We start from the raw sequence: 24,427 nt of genomic DNA, 5'->3' as shown, positions 1-24,427 counted from the left end.
TATGGAGATTCCTTAAAAAGCTGGAAATAGAACTGCCATACGACCCAGCAATCCCACTGCTAGGTATACACACCGAGGAAACCAGAACTGAAAGAGACCCATGTACCCCAGTGTTCATCACATCACTGTTTATAATAGCCAGGACATGGAAGCAACCTAGATGTCCATCAGCAGACAAATGGATAAGAAAGCTGTGGTACATATACACAATGGAGTATTACTCAGCCATTAAAAAGAATACATTTGAATCAGTTCTAATGAGGTGGATGAAACTGGAGCTTATTGTACAGAGTGAAGTAAGCCAGAAAGTGAAACACCGTTACAGTATACTAATGCATATATATGGAATTTAGAAAGATGGTAATGATAACTCTGTATGCATGACAGCAAAAGAGACACAGATGTATAGAACAGTTTTTTGGACTCTGTGGGAGAGGGCAAGGGTGGGATGATTTGGGAGAATGGCATTGAAACATGTATATTATCATATGTGAAACCTATCGCCAGTCCAGGTTCGATGCATGATACAGGGTGCTTGGGGCTGGTGCACTGGGATGACCCAGAGGGATGGGATGGGGAGGGAGGTGGGAGGGGGGTTCAGGATGGGGAACACATGTACACCCATGAAAAAAAAAAAGCTTAATGCCAGGCACTTACTTATATTACAATCAAACAAACTAATTGTCAGGCACTTGCACTACACCACATCTTTCTAATCAACCATGGTATCTCATGGTAAGAAAACATGCCTTTGGAGATTGCCTTTTTTGACTCAGAACATTGTCTCTGCTATTCTTTAAGTTATTTTGTGTTTTAATAGCTTGTTCCTTTTTTTTCTGTGTAATATTCCATGGCATGACATGGCATGATGTACCACAGCTTGTTTATCTATTTTCCTGTTGAAAGACATTAGGATTGTTTCAATGTTCAGTTTTACAAATAAAGCTGCTGTAAATATTCATGTGCAGCTTTCCAGTTCACTTGGATAAAATACTCAGAAATAAAATTGCTCAATCATATATATGTACATTTTAAATTTTTAACAAATTTCAAAACTGTTTTCCTAAGCAGCTGCATCATTTTCCATTTCCATCAGTAATGTGTGAAACTTCTGGTTTCTCTGGATGCTCTCAGTTTATCATATTACTGGTATTCTTAAGTTTAACAAATTTAATAGGTGTGTGGTAGTATTACATGGTGGTTTTAATTTTCATTTCCCTGATGATTTGTGATATTAGACATTTTTTCCCTTATGCTTATTTGCTATCCATATATCCTCTTTGGTTTAGTGCCTATTTCAGACTTTTGCCATTTTTTGTCTCCTGTTTTTTTAGAAGGATTTATAAAGAATTAGTGTAAATTTTTCCTTAATTGTATGGTAGAATTAAACAATAAAGCCATCTGGACCTTGGTTTTGTATATTAGAGATATCAGTTCAGTCTCCTTCCCTTGTTATAGTTCTGTTAAGATTTTTCTCTTTCCATGAGTCAATGTTTGTGATTTTATAGAAACTTGGCCCTTTCATTCAAATTACCAAATTTGTTGCCATATGATTTTTCATAGAATTCTCTTAAAATCTTTTTATTTCTGTAAGATTTATAGTGATGTCCCCTCTTTTATTTATTTTTATTTTAGTACTTTGAATCTTTTCTCTCTTTTGGTTTTCCTTGGTCAGTCTAGTAGAAGGATTGTCAATTTTGTTGATATTTAAAAAAAACAACTTCTCGTTTCACTGACTTCCTTTATAGTTTTTCTTTTCTTTATTTCCATTCTAATCTTTATTATTTCCTTCTTTCTACAGGCTCTAGTTTACTCTTCTTTTAAAAGTTTTTTCTAGAATAAACTCAATGAGATCCATACTAGATAACACTGACTTTTATCAGTTGAATTATGATATGCATAGGTATGAATCTCATTGATATTTTTTCTGCCCCTTTCTGTTCACCTTTTGGAACTTCCATTATGCATATTTTGTAATGCTTGATGGTATTCCACAGGTCTTCATGGTTTTCTTCATTTTGTTTCATTCTTTCTTTCTGTTTCTCAGAGTGGATTTCCCTATTATGTGATCTTCTTATGGCTGATTCTTTCTTTTGCTCACTCAAATCTGCTATTGAGCCCCTCTAGTGAATGTATGTCCCATTTTGGAGAAGGCAATGGCACCCCACTCCAATACTCTTGCCTGGAAAATCCCATGGATGAAGGAGCCTGGTAGGCTGCAGTCCATGTGGTCGCTAAGAGTCGGACACGACTGAGCGACTTCACTTTCACTTTTCACTTTCATGCATTGGAGAAGGAAATGGCAGCCCACTCCAGAATTCTTGCTTGGAGAATCCCAGGGACAGGGGAGCTTGGTGGGCTGCCATCTATGGAGTTGCACAGAGTCGGACATGACTGAAGTGACTTAGCAGCAGCAGCAGCAGTGAATGTATTCCAGTTTTTATACTTTTCAACTCCAGAATTTCTCTTTAGAAAAAAAAAAAACTAATTTCTGTCTCTTTGTTTATATTCTCTATTTGGTGTGAGATACTGTTATCATACTTTAATTTTTTACACAGTTTCCTTAAATTTTAATACATCTATAATAGCTGATTTTAAAGGCTTTGTCTACTACATCCAAAATGTAGGCCTCTTTCAGGATTTTTTTTTCACTCTTTTTCTTCCTTCTCAGTGTATGTGATACACATTCCTATTTCTTAGCATTTTTGTTAATTTTGTGATGAAAACTGGATGTTGTAGATTGTAATAGCTCCTATAGCAGATTCTTCCACCCCCTTCCTCACCAGAGTTTGTTGTTGTTGCTGTTTTTTGTTTGTTTGTTATTCTGGTTTTATTTTCTTGTTGCTGTGTATTTGTTTAGTGATTTTACTTCCCTAATTCTGTATTCCTTGAGTTATTTGTTAGCTAGAAAATTTCTAAAAACTTTTTAAAGCCTGGTATACTGGGGTTCACACCTCGGCCAGTACATTTAGTGGTGAGCAAGTAATTGGTCAGAAAGAAAGTGAAAGTGTTAGTCACTCAAATCATGCCTGACTCTTTGACCCCATGGACTGTAGCCCACCAGTCTCCTCTACCCATGGAATTCTGCAGGCAAGAATACTGGAGTGGGTAGCCATTCCCTTCTCCAGGGGATCTTCCCCAACCAGGGATTAAATTCAGGTCTCCTGCATTGCAGGCAAAGATTTTATTAAATGCCTTGTCTGGTTGTTGTTGCCAAGGAAATTTCTGTGAGAAGGCACACCTTCAGGCTTCAGTTTGCAAGGCATATTTGCAGTTTACTTCTGCTTGCCCATTAACTCACATTCAGTCAGAATTAAAGTGACTCGTCCCTTTTCCTGTTTCAGGTCTTTCCTGTCCTGGCAGATGTTTACATTCCTGGGGATATGACAGAGGTTTTCAAAGTTTCCTATGGTCATCTAGTTGTCCTGAAAAGTGAAAGTCAGTAGTGTCCAACTCTTTGGAACCCCATGGACTATACAGTCCGTGGAATTCTCTAGGCCAGAATACTGGAATGGGTAGCATTTCCCTTCTCCAGGGGATCTTCCCAACCCAGGGATTGAACCTAGGTCTCCTGCAATGCAGGCGGATTCTTTACCAGCTAGAAAGCCCAAAATTACTAGAGTGGGTAGTCTTTCCCTTCTTCATGGGATCTTCTCAACACAGGAATCAAACCAGAGTCTCCTGCATTGCAGGCAGATTCTTTAGCAACTGAGCTATCTAACATTCTTTTTAAGTTGTAGATCAGGCTCTTATTTGCACCAACTGAAATCATAGTCTTAAGCATCTGAGTTGTTGCCAAGCACTTTCCTTTTGTTTCGGCAATGCCCTGGAGGTAGCTCCCTACCTCTCCCCACCCCCTCATACCTATGCCTGGCAGGGCTGAACTGAACTCTGAGTGAAATCAAACATCTACCTCACTAAGAATAGAGATTTCCCCAGACTGTTGGACAAAATATTGATTTTGCTCTAGGGATGGTGCTTTTGTTGTTATTGTTGTTCAGTCACTAAGTCTTGTCCGACTCTTTGTGACCCCATGGACTGCAGCATGCCAGGTTTCTCTGTACTCCACTATCTCCTGGAGTTTGCTCAAACTCATGTCCATTGAATCAGTGATGCTATCTAACCATCTCATCCTCTGTTGCCCCCTTCTCCTTTTGCCTTCAGTCCTCCCAGCATCAAGGTCTTTCCCAGTGAGTCAGCTCTTTGCATCAGGTGGCCAAAGTATTGCAGCTTCAGCATCAGTCCTTCCAATGAATATTCAGGGTTGATTTCCTCTAGGACTGACTGGTTTGATCCCCTTGCAGTCCAGTGGACTCTTGAGTCTTCTCGAGCACCACAGTTGCTTAGAAGAGAGCTCAAAAGAGTTTTTTCTCCATTGTCGCAGTGCTGGGTTTTGGCTACTGCGACACTGAGCTGAGGAGAAAGCGGGGATGTGAACTGCCACAGTTTAAAATGTCACAGACCTCAGTAGTTTGTCCTGGGTAGATGAGTTTTATTTTGTTCTTTGGATAATTCTCAGAGTTCTGAAATGGTTGGCTTTAGTTGTTTTGCCCATATTTTCATTGTCTTAAAAGTAAGTTTAGCTAGATCCTTACTCTGCAGTTTTAGAAGGCCTTCTCCTCCCTCTTCTTCTATTTTCTGAAAAAGTTTGTGTTGAATTATCATTTCTTCTTTAAATGTCTCGAAAAATTTTCAGGTGAAACCATGTGGGCCCAGAAGACTTATTTTTTGGAGGTTTATAACTGCAAGTTCAAATTCTTGAATAGTAGTCATAGAATTATGCAAATTCTTGAATAGTAGTTATAGGATTATGCAGTAGTGATAAATTTCCTATTGGGTGAGTTTTGATAGTTTGTGGTTTTTGAGAACTTGATCCATTTCATCTATGTTGCTGAATATTTTTGTTTAGAGTTGTTTATTATTATCTTTGTAATATCTTGGATATCTGTAGTGATATCACTCCTTTCATTCCTGATATTTGTAATTTGTGTCTTCTTTTTTTTTTCTTTGTTAGTCTGGATAGAGGTTTATCAATTTTGTTAATCTTTTCAAAGATCTAGCTTTGCTTTTATTTATTTTCTCTGTTGTTTTCCAATTTTAAATTTCATTGATTTCTGCTCTTATCTTTATTATTTCCTTCCTTATACATGCCTTGTTTTTATTTCATTCTATTTCTGGTTTCTTAAAATGGAGGCTTAGATTTTTAATGTGAGACCTTTCTTTTTATAATACAAGCATTTCATGCTAAAAAATACAAGTATTTGATGCTATAAATTTTCCTTATAAGCACTACTTTGTTGCATCTACTAAGATTTTTTAAAATTAAGCTTTATTTTGGTGGGATAGTTTTAGATTTATGAAAAAGTTTTTAAGATAGTACAGAAAGTTTCCATACATTTCACACCCAGTTTCCCCAATTATTAGCATCTTATACATTAGTATGGTACATTTATCACAAATAATGAATCAGTCTTAATATATGATTGTCAACTGAAGTCCATATTTTACATTGATTTCCTTAGTTTTTACTTTATATCCTGTTTCCGTCCCAGGATCTCATCTAGGACACCACATTATATTTAGCAGTCATGTATCCTAGGCTCCTTTTGGCTTAACAGTTTCTCAGACTTTCCTTGTTTTTAATGACCTGACAATTTTGAGGAGTACTAATCAGTTATTTTGAAGAATTTTATTCTTGAACACTTCTTTACTTACCATTGTTGGGGAGAAATAATTTTTTCTCTTTCCTTCTAAGTTCTTCTGACTGGTCTAAGAATTAAATTAACATGAAACAAATTAATAGGAAAAAATCAAAAGTTTAATAACATGTATACTTTTATTAGGAGAGAGACCTAATTATAGGAGAAACCCAGGAAAACTCACCAAAATGACTGAAGCCCTCACCTAAAATACCATCTTTATCTAACGACAAAAGAAGATGTTGGGGGAACCTCAAAGGGGAGTAACGCATTTCCCATGAAGATGGAAAAACAAATATTTGCTGGGCCATGCAGAGAAAGTGAGACACAGAATGGACTCTGATCTTTAGCCCTGCCTAGATTTACCCCATGTGGCACAGTGGTAAAGAATCTGCCTGCAAATGTAGGAGATGCAGGAGACAAGGGTTCAATCCCTGAGTCAGAAAGATCCCCTGGAGTAGGAAAGGGCTACAGTCCATGGGTTTCCCTGGTGGCCCAGATGGTAAAGAATCTGCCTGTAATGCAGGAGAGCAGGATTCGATCCCTGGATCAGGAAGATCCTTTCTAGAAGGGAATGGCTACCCACTCTAGTATGCTTTTTTTTTTTTTGACAGGTATGAAGTGGATTTATCTTGGGTTTTTGTTGTTGTTTGTTTTAATTTATTTATTTTAATTGGAGGCTAATTACTTTATAATATTGTAGTGGTTTTGCCATATATTGACATGAATCAGCCATGGGTGTACATGTGTTCCCCATCATGAGCCCCCCTCCCACCTCCCTCCCCATCCCATCCCTCTGGGTCATCCCAGTGCACCAGTCCCGAGCACCCTGTCTAATGCATAGAACCTGGACTGGTGATCCATTTCACATATAATAATATACATGTTTCAATGCTATTCTCTCAAATCATCCCACCCTCGCCTTCTCCCACAGAGTCCAAAAGACGGTTCTATACATCTGTGTCTCTTTTGCTGTCTTGCATATAAGCTTATCGTTAACCATCTTTCTAAATTCCATATATATGCGTTAGTATACTGTATTGGTGTTTTTCTTTCTGGCTTACTTCACTCTGTAAAATAGGCTCCAGTTTCATCCACACTCCAGTATTCTTGCCTGGACAATTCCATGGACAGAGGAGCTTGGCAGGCTGCAGTCCATGGAGTGGCAAAGAGTTGGACACGACTGAGCAACACTTTCACAAAGACACCAGAAGACTCTCCAAGCTCATCTTGTATATTTCCTGTTCCTAGAAGCCATTGTTTCCACAAAGAACCATAAATCATTTTATTGGAAAACAGATTAGAAACCAAGATCTGGGTGCTTGGTGTACTCCTTGCTTCTGGGATGTCATTGCTTCTAGATTCTTTTAGCTGACAGATAAAGAATATGCATACTAACTCATATATATCCATGTCTATGAATATTTCTGTATGTAACCATCTGTATCTATATTAAATACACATTGATATTATTATCTCCAACTCTAATCCATTACCATATGGATTATATAGCCTTCTCTTGTTTATCTATAACCTCCCAGTCCAACAGTGAGAGGCTCTCACCATCCTCTTTCCCTTTATTTAATTGTTCAATTTCAGTATAACATATAGTGGTTTCAAATTTGTTAATTTGTAACCCAATGGGAAATACCTTTATCAACTAGAATGCAGTGCTTATGTATAGTTTCTTTTGCCTTTAATATTAATGGTGCCACTCATTTCCAAAGTTATGTAGGTCAGCACTTGTTCCTCTACTCCTTTATGTGAGATTCTGTTATACATTTGTAGGAGATCCAACCAGTCCATCCTAAAAGACATCATTCCTGAATATTCATTAGAAGGACTGATGCTGAAGCTGAAACTACAATACTTTGGCCAACTGATGTGAAGAACTGACTCATTTGAAAAGACCTTGATGCTGGGAAAGATTGAATGTGGGAGGAGAAGGGAACAACAGAGGATGAAATGGTTGGATGGCATCACCAACTCAATGGACATGAGTTTAAGTAAACTCTGGGAGTTGGTGATGGACAGGGAGGCCTGGCATGCTGCAGTCCATGGGGTCACAAAGATTCAGACACAACTGAGTGACTGAACTGAATTGAACTTAATATGATTAGGTTCTTTTGTTACATTCTGGGATTCCATCTTGGGATTCCCAACCTCCTAAATGATTTTTTAAAATTTTCATACATTTCATTCCTATATTTTGTTGGCTCTCTCTGCTGTAAAGTTCTATCAGTCAGTTCAGTTGCTCAATCACGTCCAGCTCTTTGCAACCATCTCATCCTGTGTTGTCCCCTTCTCCTCCCACCTTCAATCTTTCCCAGCATCAGGGTCTTTTCCAATGAGTCAGTTCTTTCCATCAGGTGGCCAAAGTATTGAAGCTTCAATTTCAGCATCAGTCCTTCCAATGTATAGTCAGGACTGATTTCCTTTGTGATTGAGTGGCTTGATCTTCTTGCTGTAAAGTTCTATATTTTTTGACAAATGCATCCTGTCCTGGGATCTTATGACCTCCTAAGTGATTTAAAATTTTTCCACACACTAAGTTTTATTCTTTATTCTCTAGAGCCTTTATGTTTTGATATGCTGTATTTTGGGGGCTTTTTCAGTTCCAAATTTTTTCTTATTTCTCTTGAGACTTCTTCTTTCTTCCATGTTTATTTGGTTATGTTGTTTAATTTCCACATGTTTTGAGATTTTTCTTATTATCTCTGTTACTAATTTGTACTTCAGTTTCATTTTGATCAGAGAATATATTTTCAGTGGTTTTGATTACTTTCAATTTGTTCAGATTTGTTTTATGACCCAAGATATGGTTTATTTAGGTGAATGTTTCATGTGCACTTGAAAATAATGTAAACCCTGTTGTTGTTTAGTAGAGTTTTCTATAAATGTTGGTTAGATCTAGATGTTTGAATGGTATTGTTCAATTATTATGTATCCTTGCTCATTTACTATGCACTACTTCTATTGTTTTTTAAAATCTTTATTGAAATATAGTTGCTTTACAATGTTGTATCAGTCTGCTATGCAGCACAGTGAATCAGCTCTATGTATACATATATCCTCTCTTTTCTGGATTTCCTTCCAATTTAGGTCACCAGAGGCCATTGAGTAGAGATACCTGTGCTATACAGTAGGTTCTCATTAGCTATCTGTTTTATATGTAGAGATGTACATATGCCAGTCACAATTTCCTCATTCATCCCACCTGCCCTCTCCCCAAACCACATTACTACTTCTATTGTTGACTGAGAGAAGAGTGTAGAAGACTCCAACTGTAATTGTAGATTTGTCTCTTTCTCCTTTCAGTTCTATCAGTCTTTGCCTCATGTATTTGAGGCTGCAGTTACAGACACAGCATTGTTTTATCTTCTTGGTTAATTCTTTTAGTATTATGTATTCTTCTTTATTCTTAGGTATTTTTGCTTGCTTTCATGTCTCCTTTGTCTGACATTAAATACCCATTCCATCTTTCTTTTGGTTAGTGTTTGCATGGTGTATGTTTTTCATCCTTTTAGTTTTAATCTGTCTATATTATTACATTTGAAGTGAGTTTCTTACAGATAACTTTCGGTCACATGAAAAAGAATCCATTCTGGTAGTCCTTGTTTTTCTTTTTTTTTTTTTTAAGCCACTTATAGTGAATGTAATGATCAATATGTTTGAATTTTGGTCTGCCATATTTTAAATCTGTTTTCTGTTCATATTTTTCATTCCTTCCCCTTTTCTACCTTCATTTGGTTTATTCAAATGTACTTTTAATATTCCATTTCAGTTTATCTATTATGTTTTCTCCTCATTTCTTTTTACATTTTAAGTGGTTGTTCTAGGGATTATAGCTTTGCAGTCTACCTAAAATCAATCTTTTACTACTTCAGGGGGAATGTAGAAACCTTACATTCATACAGGTTTCTTTATTCTTTATAATTATCTTATGTATTCCATCTACATATATGGAAAGCTGTATCACACTGCATTATAATTTTCATTTTCACTTGGGTTTCAGGGTATCTGATATACCATTTCTGTTTGTCTGCCTTCATTTCATGCTATTTGATGTTCCCTTCCTTTAGTGTTCTTCCTGTGTGTGTGTATGTGTGCGTGCACGCACATGCTCAGTAACATCCAACTCTGAGACTCCATGCATTGTAGCCTGCTAGGCTCCTCTGTCCATGGAATTTTCCAGGTAAGAATACTGGAGTGGGTTGACATTTCCTTCTTGAGGGAATCTTACCCACCCAGGGATTGAACCTGTATCCCTTGCATCTTCTACATTCGCAAGCAGATTCTTTTATCACTGCCCAACCTGGAAAGCCCTTCCTTTAGTGTTACTCTTTTAGAACATATCTACTGGTGACAAATTCTTTTAACTTTTTTTCATCTGAGAACGTCTTTTTTCACACTTTGATTCCTGAAGGATATTTTTGCTGTATACAGAATTTGGGGTTGACACATATCTTTAAGCATTTTAAAAATATTATGCCACTTCTTTCTAGCGTCCATGATTTGTAATGAGAAATCCATAGAAATTCGAATCATTGTTTTCCTGTATAAAATTCCTACATTGTTTTTCTCTGCTTGCCTTCAGAATTTTTCTTCTCTTTAATTTTCAGTAATTTTTCTGAAAATTATTTCTGTTTCAGCAATTCTTATGTATCTTGGCATGAGGTTCTTTGTGTTTATTTCTGTTCTGAGTTCACTGAGCTTCTTGAATATGTGGATTTACATCATTTGCCAAATTTAGCAATTTATCAGCAAATATTTCTTCAGATATTTTTTTTCTTATCATGCTCTTTTTTTCTCTCCTTCTAAGACTGTGATGACACAAATTTTAGACCTTTTAATCTTGTCCCGTAGGTCCCTTAGTTTCTGTGCATGTTTGAGTTTCAGTATTATTTGTCTGTTGTTTAAATTGAATTTTTTGTAGAGTGAGTGGAATGAGTGAATTAGGTGAGGGAAATTAAGAAGTATAAACTTCCAGTTACAATTAAATGAGTCATGGGGATGAAATATATAGTATGAAAAATATAGTCAATAAAAATGCACTATCTTTTTGTGGCGACAAAGATGGGCAAAAGATACAAATTTCCAGTTATAAGATAAATAAGTAGTAGGGATGTAATGTATAACATGATTAACACAATTAACACTGCTGTATGTTTTATGAAAGTTGTTAACAGGGTAAATCTGTGTTCTTACCACAAGAAAAAGAATCTTTTTCTTTTACTTTGTTATGTATATGAGATGGTGGATGTTCTCTAAAGTTATTGTGGTAATCATTTCATAATGTATTCTAGTCCAAATCATTATGCTGTATACCTTAAACTTATGCAGCGCTATCTCAATAAAACTGGGAAAAATTGAATTTTCTTTTATCATCTCCCTTCTGTTACTGAGTTCATCCAAGGAGATTTTTTGGTGAGTGTTTTTTGTTGTTACTGTTTTTGTATATTTTTTCGTTCTAAAATTTCATGTATGTTCTTCTATTTCTTTGGTAAGATTTCCAGTTTTCTCATTCGGTTCAGTAGTTTTGTGATTACCTATTTGAGCATTTTTATAATAGCTGCTTTAGAGTATTTATCAGACAATTCCAACACGATAGCCTTGACTAGATGGACCTTTGTTGGAAAAGTAATGTCTTTGCTTTTTAATATGCTGTCTAGGCTTTGGTTTTTCCAGTGGTCATGTATGGATGTGAGAATTGGACTGTAAAGAAAGCTGAGTGCTGAAGAATTGATGCTTTTGAACTGTGGTGTTGGAGAAGACTCTTGAGAGTCCCTTGGACTGCAAGGAGATCCAGCCAGTCTACCCTAAAGGAGATCAGTCCTGGGTGTTCATTGGAAGGACTGATGTTGAAGCTGAAACTCCAGTACTTTGGCCACCTGATGCAAAGAGCTGACTCATTTGAGAAGACCCTGATGCTGGGAGAGATTGAGGACAGGAAGAAGGGGACGACAGAGGATAAGCATTACTGACTCAATGGACATGGGTATGGGTGGACTCCAGGAGTTGGTGATGGACAGGGAGGCCTGGTGTACCACGGTTCATGGGGTCACAAAGAGTCGGACATGACTGAGCGACTGAACTGAACTGAACTGAACTAGGTTGGTCATAACTTTCCTTGCAAAGAGTAAGCGTCTTTCAATTTCATGGCTACAGTCACCATCTGCAGTGATTTTGGAGTCCCCCAAAATAAAGTCTGACACTGTTTCCACTGTTTCCCTATTTGCCATGAAGTGATGGGACAAGATGCCATGATCTTAGTTTTCTAAATGTTGAGCTTTAAGCCAACTTTTTCACTCTCCTCTTTCATTCTCATCAGCAGGCTTTTTAGTTGTTCTTCATTTTCTGCATTAAGGGTGGTGTCATCTGCATATCTGAGGTTATTGATATTTCTCCTGGTAATCTTGATTCCACCTTGTGCTTCATCCAGCCCAGCATTTCTCATGATGTACTCTGCATGTAAGTTATATAAGCACGGTGACAATATACAGCCTTGACGTACTCCTTTTCCTATTTGGAACCAGTCTGTTGTTCCATGTCCAGTTCTAACTGTTGCTTCCTGACCTGCATATAGGTTTCTCAAGAGGCAGGTCAGGGGGTCTGGGATTCACATCTCTTTCAGAATTTTCCAGAGTTTATTGTGATCCACACAGTCAAAGGCTTTGGCATAGTCAATAAACCAGAAATAGATGTTTTTCAGGAACTCTGTTGCTTTTTCAACGATCCAGTGGATGGTGGCAATTTGATCTCTGGTTCCTCTGCCTTTTCTAAAACCAGCTTGAACATTTGGAAGTTCATGGTTCATGTATTGTTGAAACCAAGCTTAGAGAATTTTAAGCATTACATTGCTAGCATGTGAGATGAGTGCAATTGTGTGGTAGTTTGAGTATTCTTTGGCATTGCCTTTCTTTGGGATTGGAATGAAAACTGACCTTTTCCAGCCCTGTGACCACTGCTGAGTTTTCCAAATGTGCTGGCATATTGAGTGCAGCACTTTCACAGCATCATCTTTCAGGATTTGAGATAGCTCCACTGGAATTTCATCACCTTCACTAGCTTTGTTCATAATGATGCTTCCTAAGGCCCACTTGACTTCACATTCCAGGATGTCTGGCTCTAGGTGAGTGATCACACCATTGTGATTGTCTGGGTCATGAAGATCTGTTTTGTATATTTCTTCTGTGTATTCTTGCCTCCTCTTGTTAATATCTTCTGCGTCTGTTAGGTCCATACCATTTCTGTCCTTTGAACCCATCTTTGCATGAATGTTCCCTTGGTATCTCTAATGTTCTTGAAGAGATCTCTAGTCTTTTCTGTTGTATTGTTTTCCTCTATTTCTTTGCACTGATCACTGAAGAAGGCTTTCTTATCTCCCCTTGCTATTCTTTGGAACTCTGCATTCAAATAGGTATATCTTTCCTTTTCTCCTTCGCTTTTCACTTGTCCTCTTTTCACAGCTATTTGTAAGGCCTCCTCAGACAGCCAATATGCTTTTTGCATTTCTTTTTCTTGGGGATGGTCTTGCTCCCTGTCTCCTCTACAATGTCATGAACCTCCATCCATAGTTCATCTTACACTCTGTCTATCAGATCTAGTCCCTTAAATCTATTTCTCACTTCCACTGTATAATCATAAGGGATTTGATTTAGGTCATACCTGAATGGTCTAGTGGTTTTCCCCACTTTCTTCAATTTAAGTCTGAATTTGGCCATAAGGAATTCATGATCTGAGCCACAGTCAACTCCCTTTCTTCTTTTTGCTGACTGTATAGTTTCTCCATCTTTGGCTGCAAAGAATATAATCAATCTGATTTCAGTGTTGGCCATCTGGTGATGTCCATGTGTAGAGTCTTCTCTTGTGTTGTAGGAAGAGGGTGTTTGCTATGACCAGTGCGTTCTCTTGGAAAAACTCTATTAGCCTTTGCCCTGCTTCATTCTGCATTCTAAGGCCAAATTTGCCTGTTACTCCAGGTTTTTTTTTTTTAGAATGTATAAATTTTTAAACTTTTTTTTAATATAAATGTATTTATTTTAATTGGAGGCTAATTACTTTACAATATTGTATTGGTTTTGCCATACATCAACATGAATCTGCCACAGGTATACACGTGTTACCCATCCTGAACCCCCCTCCCTCCTCCCTCCCCATACCATCCCTCTGGGTTGTCTCAGTGCACCAGCCCCAAGCATCCAGTATCATGCATTGAACCTGGACTGACTATTCATTTCATATATGATATTATACATGTTTCAATGCCATTCTCCCAAATCATCCCACCCTCGCCCTCTCCCACAGAGTGCAAAAGACTGCATCTGTGTCTCTTTTGCTGTCTCGCATACAGGGTTATCGTTACCATCTTTCTAAATTCCATATATATGCGTTAGTATACTGTATTGGTGTTTTTCTTTCTGGCTTGCTTCACTCTGTACAATAAGCTCCAGTTTCATCCACCTCATTAGAACTGATTCAAATGTATTCTTTTTAATGGCTGAGTAATACTTCATTGTGTATATGTACCACAGCTTTCTTATCCATTTGTCTGCTGATGGATATCTAGGTTGCTTCCATGTCCTGGCTATTATAAACAGTGCTGCGATGAACATTGGGGTACATGTGTCTCTTTCAATTCTGGTTTCCTTGGTGTGTATGCCCAGCAGTGGGATTGCTGGGTCATAAGGCAGTTCTATTTCCAGTTTTTTAAGGAATCTCCATACTGTTCTCCACAGTGGCTGTACTAGTTTGCATTCCTACCAACAGTGGAAGAGGGTTCCCTTTTCTCCACACCCTCTCCAGCATTTATTGCTTGTAGACTTTTGGATCGCAGCCATTCTGACTGGCGTGAAATGGTACCTCATTGTGATTTTGATTTGCATTTCTCTGATAATGAGTGATGTTGAGCATCTTTTCATGTGTTTGTTAGCCATGTGTATGTCTTCTTTGGAGAAATGTCTGTTTAGTTCTTTGGCCCATTTTTTGATTGGTTCATTTATTTTTCTGGAATTGAGCTGCAGGAGTTGCTTGTATATTTTTGAGATTAGTTTTTTGTCAGTTGCTTCATTTGCTATCATTTTCTCCCATTCTGAAGGCTGTCTTTTCACCTTACTTATAGTTTCCTTTGTTGTGCTGCTGCTGCTGCTAAGTCACTTCAGTTGTGTCTGACTCTGTGTGACCCCATAGATGGCAGCCTACCAGGATCCTCCGTCCCTGGGATTTTCCAGGCAAGAACACTGGAGTGGGTTGCCATTTCCTTCTCCAGTGCATGAAAGTGAAAAGTGAAAGTGAAGTGACTCAGTCGTGTCCGACCCTCAGCGACCCCATGGACTGCAGCCTTCCAGGCTCCTCTGTCGTTGGGTGCCATTGCCTTCTCCGCCTTTGTTGTGCAGAAGCTGTTAATTTTAATTAGGTCCCATTTGTTTATTTTTGCTTTTATTTCTGATATTCTGGGAGGTAGGTCATAGAGGATCCTGCTGTGATTTATGTCGGAGAGTGTTTTGCCTATGTTCTCCTCTAGGAATTTTATAGTTTCTGGTCTTACGTTTAGATCTTTAATCCATTTTGAGTTTATTTTTGTGTATGGTGTTAGAAAGTGTTCTAGTTGCAAATGACATGATCCTCTACATAGAAAACCCTATAAGACTCCACCAGAAAATTACTAGAGCTAATCAATCAATATAGTAAAGTTGCAGGCTATAAAATCAACACAGAGAAATCCCTTGTATTCCTATACACTAATAAAGGAAACAATTCCATTCACCGTTGCAATGAAAAGAATAAAATACTTAGGAATATACCTACCTAAAGAAATGAAAGACCTATATATAGAAAACTATAAAACACTGATGAAAGAAATCAAAGAGGACACTAATAGATGGAGAAATATACCATGTTCATGGATCGGAAGAATCAATGTAGTGAAAATGAGTATACTACCCAAAGCAATCTACAGATTCAATGGAATCCCTATCAAGCTACCAGTGGTATTTTTCACAGAGCTAGAACAAATAATTTCACAATTTGTATGGAAATACAAAAAAACCTCAAATAGCCAAAGCAATCCTGAGAAAGAAGAATGGAACTGGAGGAATCAACCTGCCTGACTTCAGGCTCTACTACAAAGCCACAGTCCTCAAGACAGTATGGTACTGGCACAAAGGCAGAAATATAGATCAGTGGAACAAAATAGAAAGCCCAGAGATAAATCCACGCACCTATGGACCCCTTATCTTTGACAAAGGAGGCAAGAATATACAATGGAGAAAAGACAATCTCTTTAACAAGTGATGCTAGGAAAACTGGTCAACCACTTGTAAAAGAATGAAGTGCATTTCTTTTAATGTGCATTGGTTGGGTAATTTCTGGTTTGTGAACTTTAATATGATATGAATAACTTTTGAATGAAATCAATCAATAAATGTTCCTTCCATGTGTATAACATACTTAGGCACTGAACAACATTCAGTAAGGTATACAGAAGTAGAAATACAGTGTTGTACATGTGAAACATATAATGTTGTAGATCAATGTTTCCTCAATAAAAATAAATGAATACATCCTCTACTTGTTGGCAATTGTGCCATTAGTGTAGCAGCCATCACTGACCACCAGTTGAGTGCTCAAGTTCACTGTTCCACCAGATTTGTACACAAGAACAATCCTGACACTGGATTTTCCATTAGTACAGAAATGTTCATAAATGAATGACATCCAAACTTAGTTCTTTGTAAGACGTTTTTTAATAGAAACTAAAGGGGAATGAGCACAGAAATACTCCTCCACATTAGCTGTGTGGGCAGAAATGCTGGCACTTGATAATATGTATAGAAGATTATGATACATGTAAAGAATATATATGTATAGACTATTATGATATGAATAGAATGATAATATGTATGTGTTTCTGGGTATTGTTTCCTTTTCATTCCTACCTGCTGACATTTTTCCAGGGTAAGAATACAATCTATAAAAGGCTTCAGCTCCAAAGTCTTCCCCAACATTGTTGTGCTATTTGTTTGCCCATTGGAGTGGGCAGAGAATCGTATGAATGTGTGGAGGGAAAACAGGAAAAAATGATACTTTTATTGTAGTCTGACTTGTATGTTCTTGGGTTCTAAAACTTAGAAAAGTAGGAATTCCAACAAGATTGGTACATCGTTTTAGTACAGCATTGTTGCCCCAAATTAGTAAAAATTAATTTTGTGAAACTGTTTTGTATATGAGAATATGTTCCACTTATTTCATTAAACTCTTTTTAAGCAATTTTCACTAATATGTTTTCATTTAATTTTTTATTAACAAAAGTCCATACTTTAATTTCCTTAGTTTTTACATATTTTTCTGTTCTAGGATCCCATCCAGAATACCACCTGATATTTACTTGTCATGTCTCTAAGCTCCTCTTGGTCTGTCCTCAGACTGCATTGCTTTTTTGTTTGTTTGCTTTTAAATTTTACTCAAGTGTAGTTGATTTGATTTACCATGTTGTATTAATTTCTTCTCTACAGCAAAGTGACTCAGCTATATATACATACATACATACATATATATAGAGAGAGTTTTTCATATTCTTTTCCATTAAGGTTTGTCACTGGATATTGAATATAGTTCCCTGTGTCCATTTAATTTTTAATATCCTTGAATCTAAGCCTTCAGTAGCTCAGGAGTCATAGAGAATGACAGACTATGTATAAGCAATCATTGAGATTATTATGTTCCTCTTTATTAAGGAATTTTCTTATCCTTTTCCCATGGGAAAAGGTATGGGGTTGGCATGGTATAATGGAAAGCACATTGACAAAACAGTCAGAATACTTGGTTCTAACCTCAGCATATAACCTCAGCTGTTTAACCCTCTGGATTCTAGTCTTCCCATCCCCAAAATAGAATGGTAACCTGATGAACCTATATCATGGCCCTATTACAAGTTTCAAAGAAGATAAAAGTACTTTGAATGTGTTAATATCAAGGTTCTTTTCTTATCTTTTACATTTTAAATAGGTTTTCACAATTAAAAAAGTAACATAACATTTGTACAAGATTTTGTCACTTATGTATTTAATTAAATCCCTGGAAGTGTTACTGTGCTTAAATTTCACAACTGCATTTCCTAAAATTCATTTTAACCCACTCTATAAGTTTTGACTTGTAAATCAGTCAGAGGAACTTTATGAATCTTTTCTGTGAGAATGATTTAGTTAACTTGTGTAAGAATACTAAATTAAAGACTTACTATGATGTTCAGATTAGGAGACTTTTCATTGATGGAGACATCTATATTTGATTTCTTTCATCTATTTGTACATCTTGTGCTCTAGAACTCATGAGACTAACAAACCATCTGCCTCCTGGTTTCTGCTATTCTAGATATAAACAGAAATATTGGTTTAAAAAAAATAAATGAGATTCTAGTTTTCTGAAAAATTTGAAAGTCAGTATGGTATGTTAAAAAGAGAGAGTTCTCATTTAGACTTTAGCGTTCCAAGCCTGACTCTGCTGGTAACTAATTGCAAGCTCTCAGGCATGTCAATTTATTTTTTCTAGGCCACATTTCCCCATTATAAAACAAATGGTGGTTTGGATTAGAATTCTAAGATTCTTTCTACTTTTTAACATTCTGATTGTTTTTTAACTCTTCTAAGTATCTATCTGAGGAAACTGATGAGAAGATTATGGAGTTGATACTGATGTTTTTGAGATAATGTTTATTATATTTGACTTATACCTAAGGTGACCATATAATTTGCCATCCAAACAAGAGGAAACTTTTGAGAGTGAAGGGCATACTGTTAGTAATAACACCAGGACAACAGCTTTAAACCAGAACTCTCCCAGATAAACTAGAATACCTGGTTACCTTATCTATACCCAATAGGTAGTTCTGCATTATCAGCCACAAAGAGTATTTGTTTATGTTTTAATTCATCTTCATGGTTTCTGTTTTTCTTCTTACAGATCCACTGTGTGTGGAAAGTAGTGCAGCATCATTCCAGCAATCTTCAGTTAGTAAAAAAGGAATGTTCACAGATGACTTACACAAATTGGTGGATGACTGGACAAAGGAAACAGTAGGAAATTCGCTTATTAAGCCAAGTTTAAACCAACTTAAACAGAGTCAACAGAAACTAGAAACAGACAACTGGAACAAAGCATATGAAGTAAGTAGTTTATACCTGACTCTCTTTATTTATGACAACTAAAACCATAAAAATTGATTAACATAGAACTATGGTTATAATTACCATGAGAGAGTGGCGTGACTTGACAGTATAGAGGCACTTATCCTTGTCTAGATTCATTATGTCTTCAAGCAAATTATCTTTTAGGGAAGAGGCCTGCAAACTTTTTCTGGGAAGGAGGCAGTTAGTAAATATTTTCAAGCCATGGGGTTGTAGCTACTCAATGCTGCAAAAACAGCCATAGACAGTATATAAACAAGTAGGCATGGCTTTGTTCCATTAAAACTTGATTCTCAAAAAGAGTTGGCAGGCTGTAGATTGCTGACCCTTGTTTTAGGCTATTATACCTGGAAGAAAAAAAACATCAAGTATCAGAAAGCATCTGGAGTAAGGCTTAATTCAGTTTTGTGGTACAAGAAGTTTGGATTTTAAGGAAAAGTTATCTTATGTTAGTGGTAGATCAGTGTTCTCACAGCCAATAAATTATTTTATGTATTCAATATGAAAAAGAATTTTAAAGATCTTATAACAAATTTCTTAAGTTTATGGATGAGGTATCTGGTTAATTGCATCTGGTCTTAGGTGTACATGGCAATTGAAGTGTAGAAAGATGTCCAAAATGCATTCTGGAGTAGAAAGAAGATAGGATCACAGAATAGTATATATAGTATTTAGGTAAAATTATATATATTAGATACATGTATATATGCATATGGACTTCCCAGGTGGCACTAGTAGTAAAGAACCCACCTGCCAATACAGGAGACGTAAGAGATGTGGGTTCAATCCCTGGGTTGGGAAGAGCCCCTGGAGGAGGGCATGACAACCCACTCCAGTGTTCTTGCCTGGAGAACCCCATGGACAGGCATGCCTGGTGGGCTGCAGTCCATAGCGTCACAAAGAGTCAGACACGACTGAAGCGACTTAGCCTAGCCTAGCCTATGCTGCTGCTGCTAAGTTGCATCAGTCATGTTCGACTCTGTGCGACCCTATAGACGGCAGCCCACCAGGCTCCACCGTCCCTGGGATTCTCCAGGCAAGAACACTGGAGTGGGTTGCCATTTCCTTCTCCAATGCATGAAAGTGAAAAGTGAAAGTGAAGTCGCTCAGTCATGTCCGACTCTTTGTGATCCCATGGACTGTAGCCTACCAGGCTCCTCTGTCCATGGGATTTCCCAGGCAAGAGTACTGGAGTGGGGTGCCATTGCCTTCTCCGAGCCTAACCTATATATGCATATAAATAGGAAAAGCCCTTAAAATATCCTGGATGGTGGAATTTGGATCTAATTTTACTTTGTGGTTCTCTGTGTGTGAATTTTTAAAGTATCTTTTTTTTTTTTCAAAATGAGTAAATCTATTAAAATGTGAATCAGGGCTTAGAATCTGAACCCATATCATTGAAAGAGATGTCTGTGTCTGTTATGTTTGTGTAGACATATGTGTGTGTATATAGTCACTGCATGTAGTTTGGTAAAGAGTCTGAAAATACATTTAGAGTTAACATTGAATAAAAATTTTCAAAAGCCTAGATTTTCCAAACTAGTAAACAATGTATCTGCTTGAGGGCTCTCTGTATTTGTATTATTCCTGGCATGGATTTATACACAGAAAGTATCACCATTGTAAAAGTTGGAAGCCATTAGAGGCAGATTTCAAGGCATAAATGTGTTTGTGCTGCCAGTGAAAGATGCTCTGAGCATTATGTGAATGGAAGCCTTTGTTGCTGAGTTGAAGAGTGGTTTATTGCAGTTATAATGAGGGATACTTGGAGGAAGAGTGCATAGGAAATGGAGTATGAATAAAAGTGGTAAACGTTCTTAATACAGACTTGGTTCCAGGTCAGGTCAGTCATTTACTAGTTATGTGACTTTAGACAAGTCATTTGTGCCTCAGTTTCCATGCCTTTAAAACAGGGATAATACTTTCTGGTCTGCAGGATTGTTGTGAGGATTAACATCTATAAAGTACCTAGCACATAGTAGTATCCTGTATGTGGTAACTATTTTTGTATTTTTAAGTTCAGTTGATTATATCTTTATGTGGAGAGCCTGTCTCACTATCTGATGATCTTGCATGTTACTGTTGTGTAGTCTTAGAAAACTGTCACAGTTATGTGTCAGCTCCTTTACTCTGTGCCAAGCTCTCTGCTAGGCACTGGGTTTGATTAGTAAGAACAAGTGTATGTTCCCTGTTCTCATGGGACTTATATGCTGGTGGGAAAGTTAGATATGAACAGACTTGTATAAAAAATATAAAATTGCAGCTGTAATAAGGACTACAAATGAGAGATAAAAGATATCATACAGTAAGGGAAATCTGACCTAGTAAAGGGAAGTCAATGAAAGCTTTCCTGAGAAAGTGATGATTAAGCAGAGATCTGAAGGGTAAATATTAACTAGGTGAAAACAGGAGGGAATATGATTCTAAGCAGGAAGACCAGCATATGCAAAGCCCTGTATGGGGAAACAGAGACTGAAAGGACTGAAAGCAGGCCCATTTGGCTGAAGTGAAGAGAGCAGAGAGGAGTTGGTGCACAGTGAATCTAAGGAGGTCTGTACGGTCTTTAAAGTAGTGATGATAAGGATCTTTGTCTTTATTTTAAGAAAGATAGATAGCCATTGAAGCCCTAGGGTTGACATGATCAGATTTGCTTTTAGAAAAGATCACTCTGACTTGAAGCAAGAAGAAAGATTATTGACAATAAGCTTGGTAGACCAATCAAGAATTAGTCACAATAGGCCTGATAAAGAGAAGTTGAACTTTTAAACTATTTTAAGAAAAGAGAGAGAGAGAGAAGCTGACATAAAGAAAAATGAACAGATTCCAAAAAATGTTTAAGAGATAAAATGGACCAGATGGAGGTGTCAAGGCTAGGTTTCTGGCTGGTATAACTGGCTATCATTCCAGTGTACCAATCATCAAAAAGGGGAACGTGAGCAGGCAGTGTGTTTTTGTAGTAGAAAAATCATACATTTGATTTTGGTTATTTGAATCTGAGATGCCTTTTAAATATCTAAGAGAAAATTAAGTATAACAAGTCATCTCCAATTGTCTGTTAAAAATAAAAATCACATTGGTATTGTTTGTAAAATAATAATGTGTGCTATAGAAGTTAATCAATGCAGAAAAGTACAAAATTATAAAATACCACCTTCAAATCCCACCACCCAGAAATGATTGTCACTAACTTTAGATAAACATCATTTCAGATATCTTTGTATATCTATATGTGGATACATAGGAATATACATAGAAACATGTGATCATACTATATGTGTTATTTTAAAACCAGAAGTATTTAATTTTACTTTAACAACAAAAATACTGATATGAAAATTGGATTGCTGGACTTTAAATAAAAGTTCTTTTTTCCCCTCAAGAGATCTTGTCATTTATTCTTGAGTCAAGCAAGAAAACCTTTATCCTAACTTAAACTTGAAACTTTAGTTGAAAGGGTTTTAACTTGACCATCCATTTAAAAGAACTAAGAATTTGGGACTGATACCAAGCTCTCCCTTAAGGAAGAATTATTTACTTTCATTTAGACATATTATTCCCATGTGCATATGATTTCAGTAATCTCTTTGTGTGTGCTTAGTTGATTTTAGTAATTGCTTTACATACACATAATCACAATATGATAAGAATCAAGCAGGAATATATTTTCTGAGAACTGTCAAAAACATAATTGTCTTGAGTTTAAATTTCCCAAAATATAACAGAAATATCAGACTTCAAATAGTGAGTAGTAGAAGGAGGTAGGTAGGTGACATTTACTGAGCACTTACTATATGCCAGGCAGTTTTCCCTATGCCACACTAAATTATGATCCTATGTCTTCAGAAAATTATGTAGTAAGATGAACTATTATTGTCTGTGGCCCTGAATGGAAGAATGCCTGGGACTGGCAGAAGGAAGTAAAAATAGAAGAGTAGTGCTAGCATGAGGAAAGGAACTGTGAACAGAAATTTACCAGGGGCCTTGGAGTTATCTGGAACTGTGTTCAAATCTTTACCTTACTATTAATTTGCTAAGTGGTGATTGGCATTATTAATTTTGAGCTTCTGTTTCCTCATCTAAAAATGCTTGTCTTGCAGGGCAGTTATGAAGATGAAATGAAATAAGGTATATAACTATGAGCACACAGAAAGTTACTCCCCAAATGGTAGACACTCAGAATAATAATGAGAGAGTAGTAGTGAGACAAAAAAGAATAGGAAGGAATATAGAGTAAAAGCATCTATAAAATAAACTGATCTTTTGTTTTTGTTTTTATTTTTGTTTTTGTTAGAATACTCCATCTACTATGGGCTACACACCAACATGGATTTCTTCTCTGTCCCAAATCCGTGGAGCTGTCCCAACTTCCTTGCCACAAGGACTGTCACTCCCTTCATTTCCTGGGCCATTATCATCATATGGAATACCCCATGTTTGTCAGTATAATGCTGTGGTGGGGCCAGGGTATCCAGTACAGTGGGTAGGAATTTCAGGAACACCACAACAGTCTCTAGTAATTCCTAACCAACCTGGGGGACCGTTCCAACCAGGGATGAATTTGCAGGCGTTTCCAGCTTCAACAGTGCAGAATCCGTCCACGATCCCTCCTGGTCCCAAGTAAATCAGAGTAGATAATGAAGAAAAGGGAGTTTTTTTCATAATTATTTTCAGGATACCTAAGGTATTAAACTTTCTTCTTGGCTTCTGCCATATTTTCCCTCATTCTGAGTTTACTTTCCACTCTCATTTTTTGTTCCAATGTAGTATTTGATATAGCTCATCACCTGTAGAACTGTGCAGTTTGTACATAGAACACTGCACATAGAAATGTTTTTTCACTTCAAATCCTATCCTCTTTGATACTTGATTTTTAAAAAAAATACCGTTTAGAATGCTTTAATAAGCTCAGCTTGAGCATTATCATTTCCAGGACACTTTCCACACGTTGCTGAGAAGCCCCTCCCCTTTTTTTTTAATTGCAGTTCTCTGCAGCTAGATGATACTTTTCTTTAAAAGGTATAAGAACTATTTAAATTTATATTCCCCAAACATAGACAAAGTGAGACTCTCCAGCAGGGTCTTATGAGATTCTTCATGTTGTTTATCTTAGGTTTACCTTTCACAGAAGGCAGGGTAACTTGCTGCAGTAAATGTTTTGGTATATAAAATTAGAATAACTTTGTCAACCAACATAGAACATGAGCCCTTTTTAATGTGATTTTCTTCCCGTCGTCACAGCAGTAGGAGTGAAGCCTTGTTTTAGGTGAGGCGGAGAGGAAGGAAAAAACAGAACTGTAACAGTTCTGTTACAGCTTTAGGATTTCAAAGCAGCTATCTCTTTGTTTCTCATGTGCACACTACATTGTATTTCAGCATAAGAGGCATTGGTTTGGCTTGCATTCTTTTGCAAGGGATATACTGCATCTGATATGAATCCCATTTGGGGGGAATCTTTGTATTCCTAACAAAGACGATTCAAGTTACACCTCTATTAATCCATTCTTCTGAAGAGAAATTTACTTGATACAGTAGGTTTTGAGACTT

At 36.9% G+C, this 24,427-nt stretch overlaps 1 protein-coding gene across 1 annotated transcript in view; it reads left to right on the top strand.

The window, feature by feature from the left end:
* WNK3 (WNK lysine deficient protein kinase 3) overlaps positions 1-23,504 on the top strand; it is a 165,510-nt gene extending 142,006 nt beyond the window's left edge. Inside the window, exons 21-22 of the mRNA XM_068962928.1 lie at positions 18,660-18,862; positions 23,175-23,504. Of these exons, the coding sequence (XP_068819029.1) occupies positions 18,660-18,862; positions 23,175-23,504 (533 nt within the window). The remainder of the gene's footprint in view (positions 1-18,659; positions 18,863-23,174) is intronic.
* Positions 23,505-24,427: the final 923 nt, after the last annotated feature.

The sequence above is a fragment of the Capricornis sumatraensis genome, chromosome X, assembly GCF_032405125.1.
Source record: "Capricornis sumatraensis isolate serow.1 chromosome X, serow.2, whole genome shotgun sequence".
In the NCBI taxonomy this organism is placed as follows: domain Eukaryota; kingdom Metazoa; phylum Chordata; class Mammalia; order Artiodactyla; family Bovidae; genus Capricornis; species Capricornis sumatraensis.
The sequence above is the reverse complement of the archived record's forward strand: the minus strand, read 5'-3'. Positions and strand labels throughout refer to the sequence as shown.